Source organism: Perognathus longimembris, chromosome 13 (assembly GCF_023159225.1).
Source record: "Perognathus longimembris pacificus isolate PPM17 chromosome 13, ASM2315922v1, whole genome shotgun sequence".
Taxonomy (NCBI): domain Eukaryota; kingdom Metazoa; phylum Chordata; class Mammalia; order Rodentia; family Heteromyidae; genus Perognathus; species Perognathus longimembris.
The window spans coordinates 57,779,699-57,803,456 of record NC_063173.1 but is presented as its reverse complement, the minus strand read 5'-3'; the positions used below and the strand labels follow the sequence as shown (position 1 = coordinate 57,803,456).

At 62.9% G+C, this 23,758-nt stretch overlaps 2 protein-coding genes across 4 annotated transcripts in view; both read left to right on the top strand.

Moving 5' to 3' along the window:
• Positions 1–15,878, top strand: part of Ehd1 (EH domain containing 1) — a 43,892-nt gene extending 28,014 nt beyond the window's left edge. The window contains exon 6 of the mRNA XM_048361186.1: positions 15,850–15,878. The gene's annotated coding sequence lies outside the window, so the exon portion shown is untranslated. The remainder of the gene's footprint in view (positions 1–15,849) is intronic.
• Cdc42bpg (CDC42 binding protein kinase gamma) lies at positions 3,349–22,387 on the top strand. Of its 3 annotated transcripts, none has more exons than XM_048361178.1 (37): positions 3,349–3,603; positions 5,950–6,041; positions 6,129–6,212; positions 6,547–6,642; positions 6,830–6,978; positions 7,813–7,906; positions 8,115–8,315; positions 8,436–8,684; positions 9,586–9,665; positions 10,402–10,484; positions 10,572–10,652; positions 10,876–10,982; positions 11,077–11,256; positions 11,439–11,531; positions 11,640–11,761; positions 12,260–12,326; positions 12,519–12,625; positions 12,721–12,835; positions 12,973–13,121; positions 13,209–13,297; positions 13,502–13,554; positions 13,640–13,735; positions 13,837–13,896; positions 14,229–14,334; positions 14,576–14,709; positions 14,797–14,936; positions 15,019–15,100; positions 15,578–15,794; positions 16,479–16,541; positions 16,659–17,258; positions 18,122–18,219; positions 18,299–18,383; positions 18,484–18,604; positions 18,784–18,901; positions 19,081–19,204; positions 19,326–19,414; positions 21,483–22,387. In XM_048361178.1, the coding sequence occupies exons 1-37, from the start codon at positions 3,444–3,446 to the stop codon at positions 21,537–21,539; spliced, it is 4,641 nt and encodes a 1,546-aa protein (XP_048217135.1). In that variant the 5' UTR covers positions 3,349–3,443; the 3' UTR covers positions 21,540–22,387. The 3 variants fall into 3 exon arrangements, with proteins under 3 accessions (XP_048217135.1, XP_048217133.1, XP_048217134.1); XM_048361176.1 differs by having other exon boundaries at positions 13,637–13,735; XM_048361177.1 differs by having other exon boundaries at positions 3,350–3,603; positions 13,637–13,735; positions 19,329–19,414.
• The last annotated feature ends 1,371 nt before the right edge of the window (positions 22,388–23,758 follow it).

Here is a 23,758-nt window from a genome sequence, read left to right as displayed (position 1 = left end):
GGCCCCAGGCCCAGAGTTCAAACCCCAGGACGGGCCAAAAATAAAAGAAGCAGGTGTCTGAGTCAGGCACCCCAGGAGCCAGGGGCTCACGCCTGTCATTGTAGCTACTCAGAAGACTGAGCTCTGAGGACACCAGTTCAAAGACAGCTCCAGGCAGGAAAGTCTGTACGGATCTCCAATTACCCCAAACCCAGAAGTAGGAGAGTACCAGCCTTGAGCAAAAAAGCTGAGGGACAGTGCCCACACCCTGAGTCCAAGCCCCAGCACTGGCAAAAAATCTAACAGGTGCCTGAGCAGCAAAGGAAGGCGTGATGAGCTGCCCACCTCTACCTACAGGGCCTCCATTCTTCCTGGAGAGAACAGTTAGGACCAGTGATGGCCACACCGTGTGCTTGTTGTCACTGTCGCTTCCTAGCCGGAGCTGCCTCCAGGCTGGGGCTGGGAGACTGCCACCCAGTCGGCCACCCACTGAAGGCCGAGTCTCTGGACCTTAGGAGGAGGCGCTCAGTGCTATGTCCAGGAGCCCTAAGATGTGGACCCCAAGCCCATCTGCATCTAGGCCCCCTTCCGGTCCCCATCCCAGGAGTGTGGGGGGGAGGACCCGGTTCCTGCCTGTTATTTGCTCTGGGCTCCCAGTCCCTTCTTGCCCCAGCACCTTCCCACTCTCTGCTCCTCTCCTGAGCCCTCTCTCCCCTAGGCTTGGGCCACTTGACAACTTCCTCTGCAGAGGCCTTGTCCCCTGTCCCCAGCACCTGGGTGCCACATGGTACCCTCCGGTTACCAGGCACTGGCCTAGGCCAGGGACACAGGGTGAAAGCGGGATGTAGGCTACGAGGGCGTGTAGGCTACGGCAGGAGCAAAGGGCTGGCAAGACGCCACCTCCCAGCTCCAGCGGGTTCGTCTGTGGAGGAAAGTAACAACAACTTTCCTGGCAGGGCTCTTGTGGAGATAAGACATCTGAAGCCATTTTGAAATGCCAAGAATCACAGAAAAATGCAAGGCGTCAGCATCGCGGCCTCTGGCCCAGGGCTGGTGCCAGCACCTCCCTACCAAAGGGGCTTGGGAGGTGAAGAAGGGGCTGCACACAGTAGGTCCCTGCTGCAGACCTGGGGGCCTTGGCATGGGGTCACCACCGTGGGAAGGGGCTCGAACGCGGGGCTTGGGCACTGTCCCTGAGCTTTCTCACTCAAGGCTGGCACCCTACCACTTGAGCCACATCTCTACTTAGAGCTTTTTGCTGGTTAATTGGAAGGAAGAGTCTTGATGACTTTTTCTGGCCTAGCTGGCTTTGAATTGTTATCCTCAGATCTCAGCCTCCTAAGAATCTGGCTTACGGATGTGAGCGACTGGCCACCTGGCAGAGGGCACCTTCAAGGATTTTCCGACAGCAGAGCTGCAAACAAATGAATCAAAGCCTGAGCCCCATTTGCAGACAAGGACACGGAGATTTCCAAAAATGACATGACAAGAACAAATGCAGGCTGAGTGCTAGTGCTGATCCTAGCTTCTCAGGAGGCTGAGATCCGAGGATCCCAGTGTGAAGTCAGCCCGAGCAGAGAAGTCCATGAGTCTCTTATCTCTAGTTACACAGTAAAGAGCCACGAGTGGGGAGGTATGGCTCAAATGGTAGAGTGCCAGCTTTGAGTAAAAAAGCCAAGAGTGAGTACCAGCACACACACACACACACACACACACACACACACACACACACACACACCCAACCCCCCCACATCCACAAAAAAAAAACAACAACAAACTAATACAGGACCAAGAAGTACAGAGTGCCTGAGAGACAAGGAGTACCCAATGCCAGTTCCAGCTCCAGGCCTCTGACTCAGTTTCCCTCCACAGAGTGTGAGAACAAGAGTCTGATGGAGTTTGGGCTTTTCTGAGAGGTCAACTGTTGAGAGGGGAAGGGACCTGAGGCCTCACCAGTTGGCCCTTGACCCCTGGGGTTGGAAGGCGGTGGGAATGGAGGGCCTGGGTTATGCAAAGGAGCAGTAGAGGAGAGGCCCATTTTCGGCCTAGGACCACTGCCCCCTAGTTCTCCACAAAGGAGAACTTCTCTGTACCTGCCCCTCTCCTGGTCTCTGGCGCCCCCCTGTGCTTCCTTCTTGTCGTCCTGTGGACGGCAGCTATTCCAGGTCAGCCTTAGAAAGGCCCAGAATCCCTCAGGTGAGACCTGGAGGGCTCCCGGGAACCATCCAACCTCCTGCCCTGCCCTCCCCTCCCGGGACGCGAACACCAGTTGGCAGTGTTGAGGGTTCTCAGATGCGAGTTTGAATCCCGGCTGATGGAGGAGAAACTCATCTCCTGATTCCCCACCGCAGATGGCGGGCCCCTGGGGCAGGGTCTCTGCTGTCACGGGGAGACCCACGCTGGGAGGTGCCGGGCTCGGCCTCCTCAGCCCGGGGAGGCCGAGCCTGCTCCCTCACCGAGCTCCCCCGGCCACCGTCGGGTCTCCCAGGGACAGAACGCTGTCTGAAGCCATTACACCGCCCCTCCTCCGAGCTCTCCTTCGGATGGACTCGCGGTTCCGTGGCGTCGGGTCCGGCCCAGCTGCACACAGCTGCGCAGAAATCAGGGCTACCACTGGCCGGAGCCGGCCCCTCCCCTGCCCTCCCCTGCCCTCCCCTGCCCTCCACATTCCAGGCCGGGGCCCGCGGGCCCGGGGCCAGCGGAAAACCTTGCACATGTCGGGACCCACTCCCCGGGTCCGGCCGGGGCTCGCCCCCGCCTCGGGGTCCGTCCGGCTGGGACCCGTCCCCGCCTCGGGTCCCCTCGGCCCCCGGCTCGTCCCCCTCCCGCCCGTCCCCTGGGGAGCCTCAACTTTTTCGGGGGGGGGGGGGAGGGGGAGACAGGGGGCGCTGCCCGGCCCGGCGGGCGGACCCGGGACGGAGAGAACTACAAGTCCCATCCGGCCCCGGGGCGGCGGGCGACCCGGCCCCTCTCCCGGGCCCCCGAGCGGCGGCCGCGGGGGCGCGAGGGGAGCCGTGGCGGCTCCACCTAGCTCCGTCCAGGTGGGAGCCCGGGCCTGGCTGGGCCCCGGACACGCGGGGAGTGGCGGAGGGGGTCGCGACCCCACGGGACCCCCCCACCCCCCCCCCACCGGCCTCGCCCCGCCCCACCCAGGAGCGGCCCTCCGAGCCCCGCCCCGCCACTTCCTGGCCGGAGCCGGCCCCGCCCACCTCCACCTCCGCCGCGGCTCCCATTGGCCGGCGCGCACCTGCCCGTCCGTCGGGGGGCGGGGCGGAGGGCGGGGCGCGGCGCCCAGGTGAGGCCGCGCGGGCGGCGGCGGAGGAAGGTGACAGCGGGGAGGGCGGGAGGGTGGGGGGCCGCGGCGCGGACCAGGCTGAGGAGCCGCGGGCGGACCGACGGGCGGGCGGCGGGCGGGAATGCGGGCGGCCTGGCTCTAGCCCGGGCGCGGGGCTCCAGCCGCAGCCATGGAGCGGCGGCTTCGCGCGCTGGAGCAGCTGGTGCGGGGCGAGGCCGGCGGCGGCCCGGGACTCGACGGCCTCCTGGACCTGCTGCTGGGGCTGCACCACGAGCTCAGCAGCGCCCCCCTGCGCCGGGAGCGCAACGTGGCGCAGTTTCTGAGCTGGGGTGAGTAGCCGGGAGAGGGGGGAGGAGTGGGGCCCACCCCAGACCCTCCCACGGGGACGCGCACCCCGGGGACTCCCCCTCGAAGACAGCCCCCCAGCCGGCTCCGGCGCGTGCCGCCGGACCCCTGTGCGCACCCCGCACCCCTCACTCACTCAGGCGCCTTCCCACTGCCAAACCCCGCATCCAGCATACAATTCACCAACGCGCACACCAACTTACTCCCGGTTGCAGACCCCACGGGCCCCCGTGCACATCCTCCACTTCACAAGCAGCCTTCTCCCGTCCCACCGCATACCCCACGCAGAACACGCCACCGCGCCGCAGGTGCCGTGCACATTGCACAAACGCAAACTTTCTCAATGTCCTCCGTTCCTCACGGAGTCCACAAAGGGGCCCCGGGAGCCCCACAAGCCCTGGATTACAGTTCTGCCAAACACACCGACCCATAGGGTTCGCCATTTGCAGACACTCCCCAACACCTGGTACGCAAGTCTATACTACAGCCTGCACTGACATGGTGCCCCAGGGCCGGGGCAGGGGGCCTGGCTGGCTGGAGGTGGGTCTTCACCCTTTCCTGGTTGACTCATTGGAATCACTGGGAGTGGCTGGTCTAGGGTGACCCTGAATTCAGTGTGGACACAGGTGCCAGCCCAAGGGTTCCCTGGTCAACACCTGGTAGGGCCATGGTGGGGGGGGGGGCCTGGGGATCGGGCCTGAAGGGTGGGGTGAGGTGGGGTGTTTGCCCTGTGGGCGACTAGCGTTCCTGGCGCTCCAGAGCTGTGGGCAGGCACAAGGCTCCGCCTGGCACCGTCGGGGGCCTGCCCTTCCGCCGTGCCACTTCTTTCTGGGGCCAGGGCAGTGAGAGAGAGCCCTGCTCCTGCTGCCGGCCTGTTTCCCCAGGAGTCCTGAATGTTTTGTGTGTGTCTGACTGTTGTTATCACCCACCCACCCACCCCGTGACACCCACACCCACGTGTGTGTGTGTTTGCACACACACATGTTCTGTTCCTCCCTGCCTGCCTCCGGCACCTCTGCCTGGGACCCCAGCATAGGGGCCGTCTGTTGACATCTCCCGAGGTAACTCGAAGGGCGTGACTCACTCCTCTTGCCCCAACTTGTCCCTGCTCCTGCCCAGAGCCCCCGTCCCCCTGGGCAGGCAGGGGGGAGTGGGCATCTTGTGTAGAGCACCTGGGTCCTCCTAGGTTTGGGTCCCAGGCTTGGGCCCGGGTGGCTGGTGGGTCACCACTCTGGCCTCGGTTCCCCCTTGAAATCTGTGGCCGGCCGCTCCTCCCCAGCTCCATACGCAGACTTGGGAAAGAGACAATTAATTTCTGTAATGAGGTTTCCACACCACCCCCGCTGCGGGGGTTCTGCCTGATAAACCTGTGGAGCAGCTCTCTGTCCCACCCACAGGCCCGCCCAGCTGGCAAGAAGTTTTCCTCCTGGCAGGGGGAAACTGAGGCAAGGCACCAGACCACAGCTGCTCCCCGTCGTAACTGCTCATTCCTGCCTACCTCAGCTCCCAAGACCCACTCTGTCCCCCGGCCTGTGGCTACCCTAGACCTGGGGAGGGTTTGGGAGTGGCTGGAGAGGCCCCTTGTGGAAGTATGGCCGGGCACAAGCCCCATCCAGAGAGGGTAGCAGAACTCACAGCCCTGCGGGGCATCCTGAGAGCTCACACCTTCAGGTGCTGGCACTGGGTACCGGCTAAAGCTTTTTGGCCCTGTTTTTGAGTCTTGTGAGTACCTGGGCAGACTGGTATCTGTGCCTCCAGGCCCAGGGGCCCCACTTGGGGAGCACAGAGCCTGTCTTCCCAGAGGCCTGCAGAACCACTCTTCTCCCTGTCCTCCCGGGTTGCCCCGAGCCTTACCTCCAGCCAGGATCCTCTGTGTCTTTGGGGGTCCCCAGACCCAGGCCCACGGCTCCTGAATGGCAGAGAAGCCTCTCTGGGGACAAGGAATGTCACCCATCCAGTTCCCCAAGACAGGCCCTGGCTTGGCCCTGTTAGGGGCCAAGAGCTGTGAGCTGGGGGTGGACAGGTATCCTCATAGTCCCCGGGGTGACCTGGCCAGCCAGGCCCAGGCCCCAGGATGCAGAAGTCCTGTGATGCTCTGGGATAGAGGCCTCCCCGAGTCTGGGGGCCAGGGAGAGCCGGGACCCGGATGATTCCAGATAATCTGAGCTCGGAACCTTCACTCCTGTGTGTCCTGATCATGGCTGAACGGCTGCAGCTCTCCTCAGCTCTTCCCCCCCGGGGACGTCCCTGCCCGGAACTCATAGGCGTCGAGGCGGGGCAGGGACCCTCCTAAGTATACCCCGAACCCCACTCTGTCCCCTTCCTAACAGCCAGTCCCTTTGTAACAAAAGTGAAGGAGCTGCGTCTACAGAGAGATGACTTTGAGATCTTGAAGGTGATTGGCCGCGGGGCCTTTGGCGAGGTGAGCAAAAGGCCCAGGGTTGGAGGGGAGGAAGGGGGGGTTTTGTGCCCGGCCTGGCCTGACCACAGTTCCTCTCTGTGGCCTCAGGTGGCCGTGGTGAGGCAGAGGGACAGCGGGCAGATCTTTGCCATGAAAATGCTGCACAAGTGGCAGATGCTGAAGAGGGCTGAGGTCAGTCAGCGCGGGACGCGGTCTGGTGGGCCCTGGGCACCGCGCCATGGGCGGGAAGGATATGGGCTGCCGGGCAGGCCTACGGGGACATCCAGGGGGAGCTGTGGGGTACGGCTGCTGGGTAGGCACGGGACGCCCGTCCTTTATTCCTTCCCATTTGCTCAGTGGAAACACTGAGGCCCAGAACCACAAAACATGGCTCCTCCAAGGCCAGCCCGGAGTTAACACTTTTCATCCAGGCCCCTAGGCCTGTGAGTCCTTCTCCGTCTTCCTGGGGGAGAGGGACTCCTGGGCTCTGCCCCCACTCCACCCCTGTTCCTCACACCTGTTGCAGACAGCCTGTTTCCGGGAGGAGCGGGACGTTCTGGTGAAGGGGAACGGCCACTGGGTGACAGCTCTGCACTATGCCTTCCAAGATGAGGAGTACCTGGTGAGGAGAGGGCGGGTGGGCGAGGCCCTGGCCCCGGGGACTGAGGAGGCCTTCCCAGGGAGGGGCGCTGAGTCCAGCTTCGGGACCCGGAGCCTCCTGGCTGAGCCCTGGCCGGGAGCTGGCTGGGGAGGACAACGACCTGTTCCCAGAGTCCTCTGGGATTCCTAACCCTACCCACGGCCCACAGTACCTGGTGATGGACTACTATGCTGGAGGGGACCTCCTGACACTGCTGAGCCGCTTTGAGGACCGCCTCCCTCCCGACCTGGCCCAGTTCTACCTGGCTGAGATGGTGCTGGCCATCCACTCCCTACACCAGCTGGGCTACGTCCACAGGTGGGGCCCCCAGCCCGCTGCCTACCAGCCCCGGCTCCTCCTCAGGGAATGTCTGATGTTTTCTGTGCACTCGCCATGTGCCCAGCCTCCCTCCAAAGCCCCTGGAAGGTGGGGGCTGCCAGTGGTCCCATTTGACAGTTGAGGAGGTCAGAGATCGGCCCGGCTAAGACCCGGGCTCCGGATGACCCAGCTAGCAGGCGGCTGAGCTGGAGTCAGCACTAAACAAATCTGACTTTCTTTGGGAGGGTGGGGACGGTACTGAGGTTTGAACTGGGGGCCTTGACCTTGTTTGGCCTGCTTGCCCAGCAAGTACTGCTCTACAACTTGAGCTGTGCTTCCCACCTCGCTTCTCGCTGGCTGTTGTACAGAGTCTAGCAGACTTTTCTACACAAGTTGTCTTCAAACCACGGCCCTCTGGATCTCAGCCTCCTGAATAGCCAGGATTATAGGTGTGAGCCACTAGCTCTCTTTCTCCTGGCTCCTAATCAGTCACAGACACACTCATGTGCATGTACACACAAGAAAGCATGTGAAGCCAGGCACCAGTGGCTCACACCTGTAATCCTGGGTACTCAGGAGGCTGAGATGTGAGGATCTTGGTTTGAAACCAGCCTGGGCAAGAAAGTCCATGAGACCCTTATCTCCAACCAATCACAGAAAAAGCTGGACATGGATCTGTGGCTCAGGTGGTAGAGCACTAGCCTTGAGCTAAAGGAGCTCAGGGGCAGTGCCTTGGCCCCACGTTTGAGCCCTGGGACACACAGGCCAGTGCACATCTCCTAAACTCGCGTCCAGACACAGATTGAACCCTTCCCTCCCCCTGCCCCCCTCCAGGGACGTCAAGCCTGACAACGTCCTGCTAGACATGAATGGCCACATCCGCCTGGCCGACTTTGGCTCCTGCCTGCGTCTCAACAACAGTGGCATGGTAAGGACCCCACTCACAGTGAGAGCCAGGATCATTAGGGGGATGAGAACCTGGCCTAGTATTAGGGTATCAGGCATCAGGTGTGTGTGGGGGGGTGCTATTGTGGCTCTGCCCTTGGGAAGTGGGGTGCCTGGCTCAGACCTGGACGGTCATGAGGGGTCAGGAGGCCCAGGCCAACTTGAAGGTGTCACGGCACCCACCACTGCAGGTGGATTCATCGGTAGCAGTAGGGACACCGGACTACATCTCCCCTGAGATTCTGCAAGCCATGGAGGAGGGCAAGGGCCACTACGGCCCGCAGTGTGACTGGTGGTCGCTCGGAGTCTGTGCATACGAGCTGCTCTTCGGAGAAACGCCCTTCTATGCTGAATCCCTGGTGGAAACCTACGGCAAGATCATGAACCACGAGGTCTGGCTGCCGGGCCCCGGGACGCCAGGGAGGGCAACCGGACCCTCCGCGTTTTGTTAGAGGTGCCTGCAGGCCAAACCGCGCTCCGGTCCTGACCCACCCGACTCTCCTGACCCGCAGGACCACCTGCAGTTCCCTTCCGATGTGCCTGACGTGCCAGCCAGTGCCCGGGACCTGATCCGCCAGCTGCTGTGCCGCCAGGAGGAGCGGCTGGGCCGCGGGGGGCTGGGTGACTTCAGGAACCACCCCTTCTTCGAAGGAGTGGACTGGGAGCGGCTAGCCACCAGCACTGCCCCCTACATCCCCGAGCTGCGTGGGCCTATGGACACCTCCAACTTCGACGTGGACGATGACACCCTTAACCACCCAGTAAGAGACACAGCAGTAGGGCTGTGCCCTTGCAAGCTGTACGTACCCCCAGAAGTCCCCTAAAGCAGTTGTTGAGCTGAGGTGAGGCCTTTGGACCCCAGGGGTGGGTGAGACTTATCTGAACCAGTTCACTTGCACTGACGTGGCTTGTTCCAAGTGAAGGCCCTTTGACCTCAGGTATCATCCTATTCGCCAGAATGCCTAGGAGGGAAAGAACTCCCAGTAGCCTCAGAGAAGCCGTGACCTCCAAGAATCATGGGAGTTGCAGGCCTTTTTGTGTGTACTGATACTGGGGCTTGAACTCAGGACCTTGTACTCTCTGCTTTCTTAGTCACAGCTGGTGTTCTACCACTTGAACCGCTCCTCTAGTCTAACATTTTTCTGGTTCATTGGAAAAGGAGTCTCTTATAGACTTTTCTGCCTGGTCTGGCTTTGAACTGTGATCCTACAGGTTTCAGGTTCCTGTGTAGCTAGGATTGTGGGCATGAACCACTGGTCCGTGGCTTGCGGTCCGTTTTTTGTAGGCACCGTGTCAAGTTTACACTTGAACGGGAGGGAGTCGTCCCACCTGGTCACTGGGGGTCGGCTGGTCCTTGAGCCTAAGCCTGGAGCCAGGCCTGCCGGCTCTGACTCTCCTTCCCTTTTCTTAAGTGAATTAGGTTTTTGGGTTTTTTTTTTTGTTGTTTTTTTTTGCCAGTCCTGGGCCTTGGACTCAGGGCCTGAGCGCTGTCCCTGGCTTCTTTTTGCTCAAGGCTAGCACTCTACCCCCTGAGCCACAGCGCCCCTTCCGGCTTTTTCTGTGTATGTGGTGCTGGGGAATCAAACCCAGGACTTCATGTATACAAGGCAAGCACTCTTGCCACTAGGCCATATTCCCAGCCCTTTCCTTCCCTTTCCTCAGGAGACCCTGCCACCACCTTCCCACGGGGCCTTCTCCGGCCACCACCTGCCATTCGTGGGCTTCACCTATACCTCAGGCGGGTAAGTCTGCTCCTCACTCACCTGCCGCCATGTGAGGGAAATACCCCAGCAGGATCTTGGGAAAGGGGACCCAGTGGCTTCCAGGCCACTGCATGGGACGTGTGCTCTGAGCCTCAGTGTCCACGTAGAGCCGTGGCCACGCCGTGGCCCCTGGCTGCCCTGCACTCCACATGTACGGAACTCGTAGTCAGAGGCCTGGAGTGTGAAAGGCCCCTACTGTCCCAGCCTCATCTTGTGCCTTTATGAAACAGGTGGGGGCGGGGCTGGGAATGTGGGGCCACATACACAGTAAAAGCCAGAAGGGACACTGTGGCTCAAGTGGTAGAGTGCTAGCCTTGAGCAAAACAGGCACAGGGACAGCGCTCAGGCCCTGAGTCCACGCCCCAAGACTGGCTAAGTAAAGAAATAGAAGAGGTGAGAGGCTCCGCACTCATGGCCGCTCCAGTGGGGGGAGGACTCTAAGCAGCCCTCCCCAGGGGCCCCTTCGTGGCTGTAGGCCGGCAAGAAGAAGCCAGGAGAACGCTGAGGCTCAGCTATGACAGGCGATGTCCCAGGTCCCGGCTTGTGGTGGGAGGGGTCCTAGAGGCCCCCGAAGGCAGCTGCTGGAGACGGGGCCCGGCCGCGGGGCTGGCCTGCGCTGTGTGTCTCTTGGATGAGTGAATGAATGCATGCAGGAGGGCAGAGGGAGCTTTGGGGCTGGGTTCTGCCAACGTGGATTTCCTCTGTCCTCTCCCAGTCCCAGTCCTGACAGCAGCTCTGAGCCTGTGTCTGCCCTGGAGCGGAAGCAGGGGAAGGTGGAGCTGAGCTGGAAACACCAAGGTACAGGAACGACGGGACGGGGCTGGGCGTGTGGGCCCAGGTGCTTTGCTGAGGACCTGGATGCTCACCTGGGGCTCTCCCTGTCAGAGGCCCCGCACGGCCCCGCAGAGCCCCAGGAGCTGGCACAGCTGCAGAAGGAGGTGCAGAGTCTGCGTGAGAGGCTAGCAGGTACCCCTCCCCTCCCTGCACCCCCTGGGTCCCCGGCTGTTGGAGCTTCTGCTCTCACGTGCTGTGCAGTCTCAGGGAAGTAGCTGGAGTATTGTGAGCGCACACCTGGGAAATGGGCTGGGAGAGCACCGGCTCTGCGGAAGACTCTGAGTCCTGTGCTTGGAGGATGTGGCTGGCGTTGGGCTGGTCAGTATATCGGGGTCTCGGTGACTGTTCCTGGCAGAGACACTGAGGGACAGCAAGGCCCCCTTGTCGCAGACGGATGGGCTTCCAGCTGCCAGCCCCAGCCAGGACAGTGACCTTCAGCAGGAGAAGGACCGCCTCCAACAGGTGAGGCCACTGGAGGCCGGCGCGTGGCCCAGGGCCCCACCTCAGAGGCTGGCGCTCTGACGGGCTTTGTCTTCTTCCTGCCCCGGCTCCCCAGGAGCTGGCTGAGGTGCGGGCGGGGCTCCAGGCGCAGACCCGGGAGCTGCGCCGAGCCCAGAGCCGGCAGGAGGAGCTGCTCCAGAGGCTCCGGGAGGCCCAGGACCGAGAGGCCGCCGCAGCCAGCCACATCCAGGCCCTGGGCTCGCAGCTGGAGGAGGCGCAGGGTGCACGCAGGGAGGTGGGTGTTGGGAGCAGAGGGGCCTGCTTAGGGAGTTGTACCCACAGGCCTGGCGGGCACGGGGACTCAGTCCGCAGCCCCTTCTCACCCCACCCCCCAGTGGCCGGGGAGCCTGTGGTGTGTGGCATGGGGTGGGGGTGGGCAAGGTCAGCCTTAACCTCCCTGGCCTCCTCCAATCGCAGCTGGAGGGCCAGGTGGCTGCCCTGGGCCAGGAGGTGACACGGCTGCAGGGACAATACAAGCAGAGCCTGGAGAAGGAGTCTCTGAGGCCCAAGGTACCACTTCTCACCCCAGGGGCAAGAAGCCCCCTCAGGGCCCGGCCTGGGCCTCAGGGTGGGCCGTGGTCTCTGAGTTCCCGCCTGACCCCTTCCCACGTCCTCAAGACTGTCCACACGGCCTGTGAGACCAATGGCACGGGACCACCAGAAGGGGGCTTGCGGGAGGCCCAGCTGAGGCAGGAGGTGGCCGCCCTGAGGGAGCAACTGGAGCAGGCCTGCAGCCACGGGTGAGGGGGCAGCGGGAAGGTGGGGGGGCCAGGCGGGGTGGGGCAGGGGTGGGCGGGGCCAGGCAGGGCGGGGCAGGGATGGGTGGGGCCAGGCAGGGCGGGGTCAGGTAGGGTGGGTGGGCGGGAACAGTCAGGACGGGGCATGGGTGGGTGGGGCCAGGCAGGGCGGGGCATGGGTGGGCGGGGCCAGGCAGGGGGTGGGGTCATGCCGGGCGGGGTGGGGGTGGGCGGGGCCAGTCAGGGTGGGGCAGGGATGGGCGGGGTCAGGCAGGGCGGGGCAGGGATGGGTGGGGCAGGGCGGGGCAGGGATGGGCGGGGTCAGGCAGGGGGTGGGCAGGGCCAGGCCAGGCGGGTGGGCGGGGCCAGGCCAGGCCGGGTGGGGTGGGTGGGAACAGTCAGGACAGGGCAGGGGTGGGCGGGGCCAGGCTGGGCTGGGCTGGCTAGTGGGGGGGCAGCGTGTCCTCACCTCCTCCTTGGCCTTCTCTTCCCATGGAGCAGCGGGAAGGAGGAGGCCCTGTGCCGGCTTCGGGAAGAGAACCAGCGGCTAAGCCGGGAGCAAGAGCGGGTGAGCCGGTGGATGACGCACGGGCCAGGGGGCATGTTGGGTGTCTGGCAGGGTGGGTGGGCGGAGCTCTGGGGTCCCCTGTAGTAGCCACTTGAGTGGCTGTAGCAGATGAGGCTCAGAGGGGGAGGGGGAAGGGGTCTGTGGAGAGGCTGGGGGGCGGTCCCTGGAACACGCCTTCTGCCTGGCCTCCAGCTGGTGGAAGAGCTGGAGCAGGAGCTTCAGAGCAAGCGGCGGCTGGAGGGAGAGAAGCGGGAGACGGAGAGCAACTGGGAGGCGCAGATCGCGGACATCCTCAACTGGTGGGTGTCACCGGGGCAGGGCCTTGGGGGCTGGGTGCAGTGGGGCCTGGGGAGGGCTGGGCCCAGCCCCTGACTCTGAGCCCCACCCCAACCAGGGTGAATGACGAGAAGGTCTCCAGAGGCTACCTGCAGGCCCTGGCCACCAAGATGGCTGAGGAGCTGGAGTCCTTGCGGAACGTGGGCACCCAGACACTGCCCCCTCGGCCCACGGTACGCCTCGAGGGGTGGCCGTGGGCGTGGCGGCACACGGGGCCCGGCCCGCTGGCATGGACAGCCGCATACTTGGGTGGGAAGGGATTTCTGAGGTGCCTTACTGGTAGCCGGGGGGGGGGTCCCTCGGCCACCAGGACCACCAGTGGAAGGCCCGGCGGCTGCAGAAGATGGAGGCCTCGGCCAGGCTGGAGCTGCAGTCCGCCCTGGAGGCTGAGATTCGCGCCAAGCAGGGCCTGCAGGAGCAGCTGACGCAGGTGCAGGAGGCCCAGCTGCAGGCGGAACGGTGAGGACGGGGCTGGACTCCGGGGGGGAGGGGGTGTGCCAAGCCCTTGACAAGGCCAAGGGTGAACCCGTACCCCCCTCACCATAGCCGCCTGCAGGAGGCTGAGAAGCAGAGCCAGGCCCTGCAGCAGGAGGTGGCGGAGCTGCGGGAGGAGCTGCGGGCCCGCGGGCCGGGGGGTGAGTGTTCCCCACGCCTTCTTGCACCCGCCGCCTGGCTACGGGGGGCGGGGGGGAGCTCCTGTGAGAGCTGTCCCAGGTGCTGCCACTCACTCCTGGACCCCGTTGGGCCAGTCTCTCTCTTAGACAGACGAGAACTGAGGCCCTCCCCCCCCCATGGCCCATGGACCCCCACTTCCAGTGACCCGTGTCCTCTCTCTGCAGACACCAAGACCTCCAGCTCCCTCATCCCCTTCCTGTCCTTCTGGAACACCGAGGTGAGATGCCGTGGGGGAGGGCAGCCCTGGAGACGGCACCGGAGCCGGGCGGGCTTTGACCTTGTCCCTCGCCCATCTCCAGAAGGATTCTGCCAGGGACGCCGGCATCTCGGGAGAGGCCCCGCGGCCCGGAGCCGAGCCGGAGCTGAGGCCCGAGGGCCGCCGCAGCCTGCGCATGGGGGTAAGGATCGGGGAGGGGGGGGGAAGGCACAGGGTGCTGGACGCCCCCTCCCCCGGTGCCCTTCTCCCTGCTCATCCCCCCCACTCCCCCGCCCCCCGCAGGCTGTGTTCCCCAGAGCTCCTGCCCCTGTCGCCACCCCTGCAGAAGGTCCTCCCCCCAAGGTCAGTGTCTACAGGGGCACGGTGGGGGGGAGGGGGGCAAGCCGGCTACTCAGAGGACCTCGGGGTGCTGGACTTTCTGCCCTCCCCCAGGGGGAGGGGGAGCATCATCTCTAGCAGTCCCCGTTTAGTGACATAATTGCCTCAGTAAGTTTTCCTGTGTTTGTGGTGCTGGGGGATTGAAGCCTGGGCCTTGCACTGGTATTGAACTCGACTCTGGGGTTCCACGTTGGCGCCATGCCTGACTCACCACCCCTTGCTGGCCTGGCTCCTCTGGGGTGGGGCACGGACCCCTCCCTGGGACGCTGTGGGTGACGGCGTGTCCCCCTCCACAGCCTGGCTCACACACGCTGCGCCCCCGGAGCTTCCCGTCGCCCACCAAGTGTCTCTGCTGTACCTCGCTGATGCTGGGCCTGGGCCGCCAGGGCCTGGGCTGTGACGGTGAGAACTGGCCGTGTGCTCCGGCCTCCAGCCCTGCGGGGTGACCCTGACGCCCACAGACCGTTCCTCCCCACCCGGGGCTGCTGGTCACAAGTCCCACCACTCGGTCTTTCTTTCTCATGTGATGAGGGGTGATGGTCCAGGCGCCTCTGGCCTCGGGGGTGCCGCCCGGGAAGGAAGGCCCGCGTCACCCCGCCCTCACCCCGTCTCGCTCCACCTGGCTTCTCTGCTCTCCCCACAGCCTGCGGCTACCTCTGTCACTCGGCCTGTGCCCCCCAGGCCCCACCCTGCCCTGTGTCCCCCGACCTCCTCCGAACAGCCCTCGGGGTGCATCCCGAGACGGGCACCGGCACCGCCTTTGAGGGCTTCTTGTCGGTGAGCGGGGGTTGGAGGGAGCGGGAGGGCGGGTGAGGGGGCCCAGGACTTGCGCACTCCTCCACCCCCGCCTCCTCCCCCGCGCAGGTGCCCCGGCCCTCGGGCGTGCGGCGGGGCTGGCAGCGGGTCTACGCCGCCCTGAGCGATTCCCGCCTGCTGCTGTTCGACGCCCCAGACCCTCGGGTCAGCCCGGCCAGCGCCGCCCTGCTGCAGGCCTTGGATCTGAGGTGCGTGGCGGGGGTGGGGCCCCGCGGGAGAGGAGACATGGGGTACGGCACAGTCTCAGACATGCTCCGTGGATTCCCCCAGGGATCCCCAGTTCTCAGCCACCCCCGTCCTGGCCTCGGATGTCATCCATGCGCAATCCAGAGACCTGCCGCGCATCTTTAGGGTGAGTGCCCCGTCAGTGTCCCCCCCCCCACACACTGCGCCCTCCTCTGCGTGGACGGCCACCCTGAGCTGGCCACGCGGGAACCCGGCCCTGTCCTGCCTCGTTTAAGACTCGTGTGGCTTCCGGGTGCCCTCAGGGGCTCTAGATCAAGGCCTTGAGCTCCCGTGACTTCCCAGAATGCCTTGCCCCCATGTGGCTCTTCCTCCTGGCCCTTCTTTCCTCTTGGCACAGAATTGCCAGGCCCAGCCCCTCCCCCAGAGCAGTCGCCCTTCACCCCTGGTCCTGGCGTCCCCACAATTGTCCTTCCTCCGTCACACGGACCTCGAGTCCCCTGGGACTGCGCCTGTGCACGTGGCCAGCCCCACCCCCACCCGGCACGCAGTCCTGGCTCGCGGACGCCAACTGGTGGAGGGAGAGGGGGGCAGTGGAAGGCGGCTCTGGGCCCTGAGCCCCCTGGCCCGGCTCCCTCGCTCACAGGTGACGGCGTCCCAGCTCACAGTGCCCCCCACCACGTGCACGGTGCTGCTGCTGGCCGAGAGCGAGGGGGAGCGGGAGCGCTGGCTGCAGGTGCTGGGCGAGCTGCAGCGGCTGCTGCTGGAGGCGCGGCCGCGGCCCAGGCCGGTGTACACGCTCAAGGAGGCCTACGACAACGGGCTGCCCCTGCTGCCCCACACGCTGTGCGCCGCCGTCGTCGGTGAGCCCCCCCAAAGGGGTCGCCCTGCACAGGCGCGCGGGGGGGGGCGGGGGGGGCCGACCAGGCCACTCACCAAGCTACGCCCTGAGCTGGGTGCTCGGCCTCACACAGGGTCCCCCTTGCCTGTCTTCTGGGTGTCGCTGTGTCTGGGAGGCCCGGCTTCCCGTCACGTCGTCTCTCTAGGCCTCGGCTTCTGCTCTTTCCGAGGGAATCTCAAGGGAGCGGGTGTCCTTGTTCTGGCTGTTGCGAGTGGGTGTTACTGGCAGCCACCGAGCCACCTGGAACCTCTGAACGCGCCTCGCGCGCACGAGGCCTGAACAACGCCCACATAGCTGAGCCTACGGGCAGCCCTTCAGGGCGGGGCCAGGGGACGGGCCGTGCCCGTCCCGGGTGCATCTGCAGCTGGCAGAGATAAGGGTGTTTATGAGCCAGGGACTCTGCTTGGCAGCTCTGTGTACATAGGGGAAACTGAGGCTCCAGGAGGTGACCCGGCCACCCTGGCCCCTGTCACCAAGGTCTTTCCCCAGAAGAGCAGGTCTAAGCTACGGGAGGAAAGGGTGATGGGTGACCGTGGGTGGCTCACCACCCCTCCCTGTTACTGCTAGAGAAACTGAGGCTCCTCCCGTCAACAAGGTCAGGTGGCCCTGAGCCTTCTCTGACCTTTGACCCTCTCCCCGCTCCCAGACCAGGAGCGGCTGGCCCTGGGCACCGAGGAGGGGCTCTTTGTGATTCACCTGCACAGCAATGGTACGCGCAGGGCTGCAGGGGGTGGGAGGTGGGTGAAGTCAGCCCCCCGGGGGAGCGGAGAGGGTGGGGACCAGGCCGCTTCTGACCCGCGCTGGCTGTCTCTCACCCGCCCCGCAGACATCTTCCAGGTGGGGGACTGCCGGCGGGTGCAGCGGCTGGCCGTGAGCCCCGCGGCGGGCCTGCTGGTGGTGCTGTGCGGCCGCGGCCCCAGCGTGCGCCTCTTCGCCTTGGCCGAGCTGGAGAGCTGCGACGCCTCGGGCACCAAGATCCCCGAGTCCAGAGGCTGCCAGGCCTTGGCCGCGGGGCGCATCCTGCAGGCCCGCACCGCCGTGCTCTGCGTGGCTGTCAAGCGCCAAGTGCTCTGCTACCAGCTGGGCCCGGGCCCGGGGCCCTGGCAGCGGCGCATCCGGGAGCTGCAGGCGCCGGCGCCCGTCCAGAGCCTGGGGCTGCTGGGCGACCGGCTGTGCGTGGGCGCCGCGGGGACCTTCGCGCTCTACCCGCTGCTCAACGAGGCTGCGCCCGTAGCGCTGGGCGCGGGCCTGGTGCCCGAGGAGCTGCCGCCGTCCCGCGGGGGCCTGGGGGAGGCGCTGGGCGCCGTGGAGCTCAGCCTCAGCGAGTTCCTGCTGCTCTTCGCCACGGCTGGCGTGTATGTGGATGGCGCGGGCCGCAAGTCACGCAGCCATGAGCTGCTGTGGCCCGTGGCTCCCACGGGCTGGGGTAAGGCTGGTGACAGGGCATCTGGGTTGGGTTTTGTTGTTTTATGTTTTTTGATCCGTTGTGGGTCTTGAACTCAGCCCGGGCACGGTCACCGAGCTCTTCAGCTCAAGGATGGCACTCTCCCACTTTGAGCCACAGCTCCACTTCTGGTTCTTGGGTGGTTAATTGGAGATGAGAGTCTCGCGGGGACTTTTATTCCCTGGCTGGCTTCCGACCGCAATCCTCAGACCTCAGCCCTCTGAGTAGCTGGGATGACAGCCCCCGGCATGCCCAAACTCTTGAGGTTTTCACTGGAGGCCTTGCACTGTTGTGTCCTCAGTAGCTCTCCTTGGTTCCTCTTCCTGACTTTACTGGTTAATTGGAGATGAGAGTCTCTCAAATTTGTCTGCCTGGGCTGGCTTCAAACCTTGATTCTCAGATCTCAGCCTCCTGAGTAGCAAGGATTACAGGGGTGCGCCCTCCCCTACCTCTCTATTCAGAGCACTGAGTCAGTTATCATTACCTTCATGGTGGTTTGGTATGTAGAGAGGGAGAGGGGAGGGGAATGGTTTCTTCATCCACACCTAGTGCCAATGTAAGCAAGTGCACCCTCGGAGCTCAGGATGTCTTCAGGAATGAATGAATGAATGAATGAATGAGGCAGGGGTAATCATACCCTCCTAAGTAACGAGTGTGCTGGGGCCCGGGCTGGAAGAGCCAGCCAGTGCTTCTGTCCTGAGCCCTGACTTTGGGCGTGGAGTCTCTTTGCTGTGACAGGACCCGGGGTTTCCCTGCTGCAGCCGAGGAGGAACCAGGCTCCGAGGGGCTCCCTGGCTTCCCGGAGCTGCACAGTACAGGCAGTGTCCCCCCCCCCGCCCCCGCAGGGTACGCAGCCCCCTACCTGACAGTGTTCAGTGAGAATTCCATTGACGTGTTTGACGTGAGGAGAGCAGAGTGGGTTCAGACCGTGCCGCTCAAGAAGGTAGAGGCCTGCCCGGACCCGGGGGGCTGCGCCGGGGCGGGCTGGAGTGGCGCAGCCTGACGGGCACCTGCTGCTTCAGGTGCGGCCCCTGAACCTAGAGGGCTCCTTGTTCCTCTACGGCACCGAGAAGATCCGCCTGACCTACCTCAGGAACCCGCTGGCAGGTAAGGGAGGGCGGGCCAGCCTGTGTGTGCGGCGGGCCCGCCGTGCGCCCGGGTGTGGGGGGACTGGTGAACACCCCCTACCTCCCAGGTTTTCTCACAGAGAAGGATGAGTTTGACATCCCTGACCTCACTGACAACAGCCGGCGCCAGCTATTCCGCACCAAGAGCAAGCGCCACTTTTTCTTCCGGGTGTCGGAGGAGCAGCGACAGCAGCAGCGCAGGTGTCCTGGCTGGGGCGGGGCGGGGCGGGGCTTGCGCGGCCGGGGGCGGGGCTTGTGCGGCCGGGGGCGGGGCCTGGTGGGCGGTGGGCGGGGCCTGCCAGGCCGGGGGCGGGGCGTGAAGGGCCAGGGAGGCCGCAGCTTTTCTGCCCCGATGGTCACCCCTTCCTTCTTACCCTCAGGGAAATGCTGAAGGACCCCTTTGTGCGCTCCAAGCTCATCTCACCGCCCACCAACTTCAACCACCTGGTGCATGTGGGCCCTACCGAGGGGAAACCCGGCGCCAAGGACCTGCCCCGGGTGAGTCCTCCAGAGCCAGTCCCCGCCCTCGTTGGTGATGCTGGCCAATCACAGGCCGCTGTGCTTACCCGGATGCCGAGGCCTGGGCCCGCCGTTCACCCATGGGGAAGGCGGGTGGCTTTGTTTGCCCTAGTCTGTTGTGCTTCCGGGGTCCCAACCCCTCGGCTGCCCCCTGGCAGGCTCAGGAGCAGAAGGGACGAGGTGCCCGCAGCTCCAGCTCGCAAAGGCCACACAGCTTCTCGGAGACATCACGTCGCCCAGCGTCCATCGGCAATGACGGCCTCCCTGGAGACGCAGAGCACAGTGAGGACCCCACCCAGCCACGCACACCTCCCCTCCATTTCCACCTTCTTCAGACTCCCCCCCCCCAATCTAACTCAGGCATTTCATTTATTCTCCCCACCCCCACCCCCCCATCCTGGAGCAGTGAAGAGGAAGCCTTGGACATCTCTGTCCAGCGAATCGGTGTCCTGCCCCCAGGGATCGCTGAGCCCTGCGGGGTCGCTGATGCAGGTGAGGGGGAGGGGCTCTGTAGTCCCCATTCACAAGCAAACAGGTGTTTTCTTTTTGCTCTGCCTTGACAGGAATCCAAAGAGAACTAGCCAGACTACAGACAAGCCAACTTGTCTGCTCCCCCCCCCCCCCCAGTCAGTCCAGCCTAGTCAGGACTAAACGCTCTCAGTCCTAGCTGCACACCTCCAAAAGGGAGCCCAGCCTCCATGAGGGTGTCTCTTTGGTAAAACGAGTGGTTGCCCTGAGGCCTAGGTGAGGTGACAATGCTTGGCACAGTGCCTGGAATGTGAGGAGTGCCACTGAGAAGCCTCTCTCTCTCTCTCTCTCTCTCTCTCTCTCTCTCTCTGTCTATCTGTCTATCTATCTATCTGTCTTGTACTGGCTCAGAGCCTTGTTTTTGCTAGGCAGGTACTCTAGCACTTGAGCCATGCTCCCAGCCCTTTTTGCTTATAGCTGAATTCTCAGATAGGCTCTCACATTTTTCTTGGGGCCAACCTTATTAAGACCTCCATTTTCCCCTTCTTTCTTTCTGTCTGGGGCTTGGACTCAGGTCCTGGGCACTGTCCCTGGCTTCCTTTCACTCAAGGCTAGCACTCTACCTCTTGAGCCACAGTGCCACTTCTGGCTTTCTCTGTGTATGTGGTGCTGAGGAATCGAACCCAGGGCTTCATGCACGCTAGGCAAGCACTCTACCACCAAGCCACATTCCCAGACCCAGCCCTCCATTTTTCTACCTCTGTCTCTTGCCTAGCTGGGATCTCAGGTACACGCCACCACCCCCAGCTGGTTGTTGAGATGGAGTCTCATTAACTTTTTTCACAGGCTGGCCTCGCCTTGGTACTCACAGTCTTCACTTACGGAGTAGTCAGGACTGTGGGCCACTACTCCCGTTTGTTTGTTTTACTTATTTACTTTATTTCTGTGCTGGGGCTAGGGCTTGAACTCAGTGCCTGGGAGCTATCCCTTAGCTTTTTCACTCTAGCACTCAGCCAGGTACTAGTGGCTCACACCTGTAATCCTAGCTACTCAGCAGGCAGAGACCTAAGGATCATTTTTTTTTTTTTTTTTTTTTTTTTTTGCCAGTCCTGGGGCCTGAACTCAGGGCCTGAGCACTGTCCCTGGCTTCCTTTTTGCTCAAGGCTAGCACTCTGCCACTTGAGCCACAGCGCCATTTCTGGCCATTTTCTATATATGTGGTGCTGGGGAATCGAACCCAGGGCCTCAAGTATACGAGGCAAGCTCTCTCACCACTAGGCCATATCTCCAGCCCCGACCTGAGGATCTTGGTTCAAAGCCAGCCTGGGAAGGAAAGTCTGTGAGATTCTTATCTCCAAGATTCTTATCTCCAATTAATCACTGGAAAACTGGAAGTGGCGCTGTGGCTTAAAGTAGTAGAGCATTAGCCTTGAGCTGAAGAGCTCAGGGACAGCGCCCAGGCCCAGAGTTCAAGCCCCACAACCAACCCACTGACTGACAAAAAAAAAAAAAGAAAAAAAAAAGACTTAGCACTCTACCACTTGACCCACACCTTCACTCCTGGTTCTGGGTGGATAATTGGAGATGAGAGGCTCATGGACTTTCCTGCCCAGCACGATTTTGAACTTTGATCCTCAGATCTAAGTCTCCTGAGAAACGGAGATTATAGGCATGAGCCCCCCTGGCCTGGCTTCTGCTCCGCCACTTTGAATGCCTTCTCTGTCCTTTATTAACCACCAGGCTGCCCACCATCGCCTTCAAAGAGGCCGGGTGGACACTCCCATGTGTCCATCTACCCCTTCTTGGGGTTCCTGTGCTGTGGGGTTCCTCCACATTCATCGGAGGGCTCCGTGGGGGCGGCAGGCTTCGTTCGGCTGCCTGCTTGTTGACGGATGGTGGAATGGAGTGAACAGTGGGACTTTACCTCATTCCGCGCTGAGTAGTTGTCCAGGTTCTTCTGATGACTCAGCCACCCTCGACCCCACCTCCGGGCTTCTTGAAGGGCCCTGTCTCAGCAGGGGGCAGGGGACCGGGTGAGGGAGGAAAGAGTCCTCCCTTCTCCCTGCCTGATTTCCTTTCCCTTCTCCCCCAGGTCTCAGAGCGGCCCCGAAGCCTCCCACCAGCCCCGGAGTCAGAGGGCTCCCCTTGACGCCCTCCGGCAGGGCCCACCCCATCCCAGGACAGAAAGACACGAGGGAGCACAGAACTTGAGGGGTGCCATACTCCGGCTGGTCCGGGACACGTGGGAACTCGGTGTCAGAGGGGTCCTGGACGGGGCAGTGCCGGGGCGATAGTGCCAAAGCTCTTCTTTCCAGTGCCATGCCTGGAAGCGCGGAGGAGTCAGGAGGAGGAAGGAGGGCCGAGTCGAGTCCCCGGGAGCAGCTCCGGGGGCTTGTGTGCGCAGTGGCCCCTGGCGGGGGCCAGCAGGGGACGTGCCGGGGTCTCTGCTCGGGGTCAGGGTGGAGAGGCCAGCGTCTGCCTCAGAGAGAAGGACAGGCAAGGAGGAAATGGGATGTCAGCGGAGGGGAGAGAGAGACAAGCTGGGAGCGGAAGTGGAGAACAGGAAGCGGAAGCATGTAGAAACTGGAAGGAGACAGAAGCCATTGGGAGGCGGGGAGGCGAAAGGATTGATGGGGAAGAGGAGGTGGCGAGATGGCAGGAGAGCCGCGGAGTGGGGGGAGCTGGGCGGGAGCAGCCCCAGCCCAGGGGCTTCTCTCTGAGCAGGATTTAGAGGACTGGGTAGCAGGACCAGCGTGGTGGGCTAACCGCCCAGGCAGGGACGGGCTGGGAGGGTATTTATAAGAGCTGCTCGGTGGGCGATGACCCCTAGCGGGGCACTGGAGGGTCTCCAGGCACACTTTGGCCCTTCCCGGAAAGGGAGGTCCTTTTCCTTGAAGCTTCAACCAACTGTATTAGGGGGACATAGGGGGCATTTTATTATTGATCACAGTCTTTATTATTGTTATTATATTACTATTTTTATTAAACCTCTCCCTACGAAAGTCTAGGGGGGAAAAATGAGTATTTATCTCTTCAGACGCCGCATTTCCCGGGAGGGATAGACCCTGATGCTCTGTGATGCAGCCAGAAACCAATAAAGACAACTTTGTATGCGGCCGGCCTCCCTGCCCGGCTCTGTCCTGCTGGGGTGTGGAAAATGGGAGGGCAGGAGCTGGAAAAAAAGTGTGGGTCATGTAAGACCAGATCTCCTGCCAGACACCAGTGGCTCACGCCTGCAATCCTAGCTACTCAAGAGAATGAAATCTGAGGATCGTGGCTGGGAATGTGGCCTAGTGCCTCACATACATGAAGCCCTGGGTTCGATTCCCCAGCACCACATATATAGAAAAGCAGCCAGAAGTGGTGCTGTGGCTCAAGTGGTAGAGTGCTAGCCTTGAGCAAAAAAGAAGTGTGGGGGGAGGGCTGGGGATATGGACTAGTGGCAAGAGTGCTTGCCTCGTATACATGAAGCCCTGGGTTCGATTCCCCAGCACCACATATATAGAAAAGGGGCCAGAAGGGGCGCTGTGGCTCAAGTGGCAGAGCTTTAGCCTTGAGCAAAAAGAAGCCAGGGACAGTGCTCAGGCCCTGAGACCAAGCCCCAGGACTGGCAAAAAAGAAAAGAAATCTGAGAATCAGGGTTTGAAGCCAGCCTGGGCAGGAAAGTACATGGAACTATCTCCGTTTAACCACCAGGAAGCTGGAAGTGAGTGGAGCTGTGGCTCAAGTGGTAGAGCACCAGCCTTCAGCAAAAGAAAAGGTAAGGGACAGCACCTAGGCCCTGAGTTCAAACCCTGGTATCCACATTGCGTTTTCAGAAGTCAAATGACACAACCAAATAGGGTAAATGAGTGTGGGCAGTATTCCAGCAGCCCACCAGGGAGCAGCAGGGCCCAGGAAGACAAAGGGGGGGCCCCGACGGCCCGACGGAGCCCCAGCTTGCAGTAAAGACCTTGGCCAGGGCTGAGCAGGAAGGCCGCCAGGAGGTTAACTCCCCCACCACACTCTGTTCCCGTCCCCCACTTTTCTTCTGCCTCCCTTTGAGAACAGCCAGCGCCCTAAGACACCAGGCACTGCAGAGGGTGGAGGGCAGCCTTGGGCACACGGGGAACAGGGTGGAGAGAGTGGAAGGGGGGGTCGAGGCTGCTGGAGGGATCTAGCCGCCCACTGCCCACCGAGAGAAGGAGCAGGGACGAGAGATGAGCAAGGCGTCAACGGAGCTTCATCACCGGGGTTTTCTAGGACCAGGCTGTGTGCAGGCCCTAGAGCTGCACCAGAAGCCCTGAGTCCCGGGGTCAGGACAGGACCCAGAGGGCGGGGGCCAAGCTCCAAGGCTGAGGGCTGGCCTTACAGATGGAGGGAAGTATG

What these genes read in the sequence shown, in the direction of transcription:
- Cdc42bpg (XM_048361176.1), top strand. Translation starts at nt 3,444, where the DNA reads ATGGAGCGGCGGCTTCGCGCGCTGGAGCAGCTGGTGCGGGGCGAGGCC. An exon ending in ACCTGCCGCGCATCTTTAGG is followed by an intron (nt 15,101 to 15,577) that starts GTGAGTGCCCCG and finishes CCTCGCTCACAG; the next exon opens with GTGACGGCGTCCCAGCTCAC. An exon ending in CCTCAGGAACCCGCTGGCAG is followed by an intron (nt 18,384 to 18,483) that starts GTAAGGGAGGGC and finishes GTTTTCTCACAG; the next exon opens with AGAAGGATGAGTTTGACATC.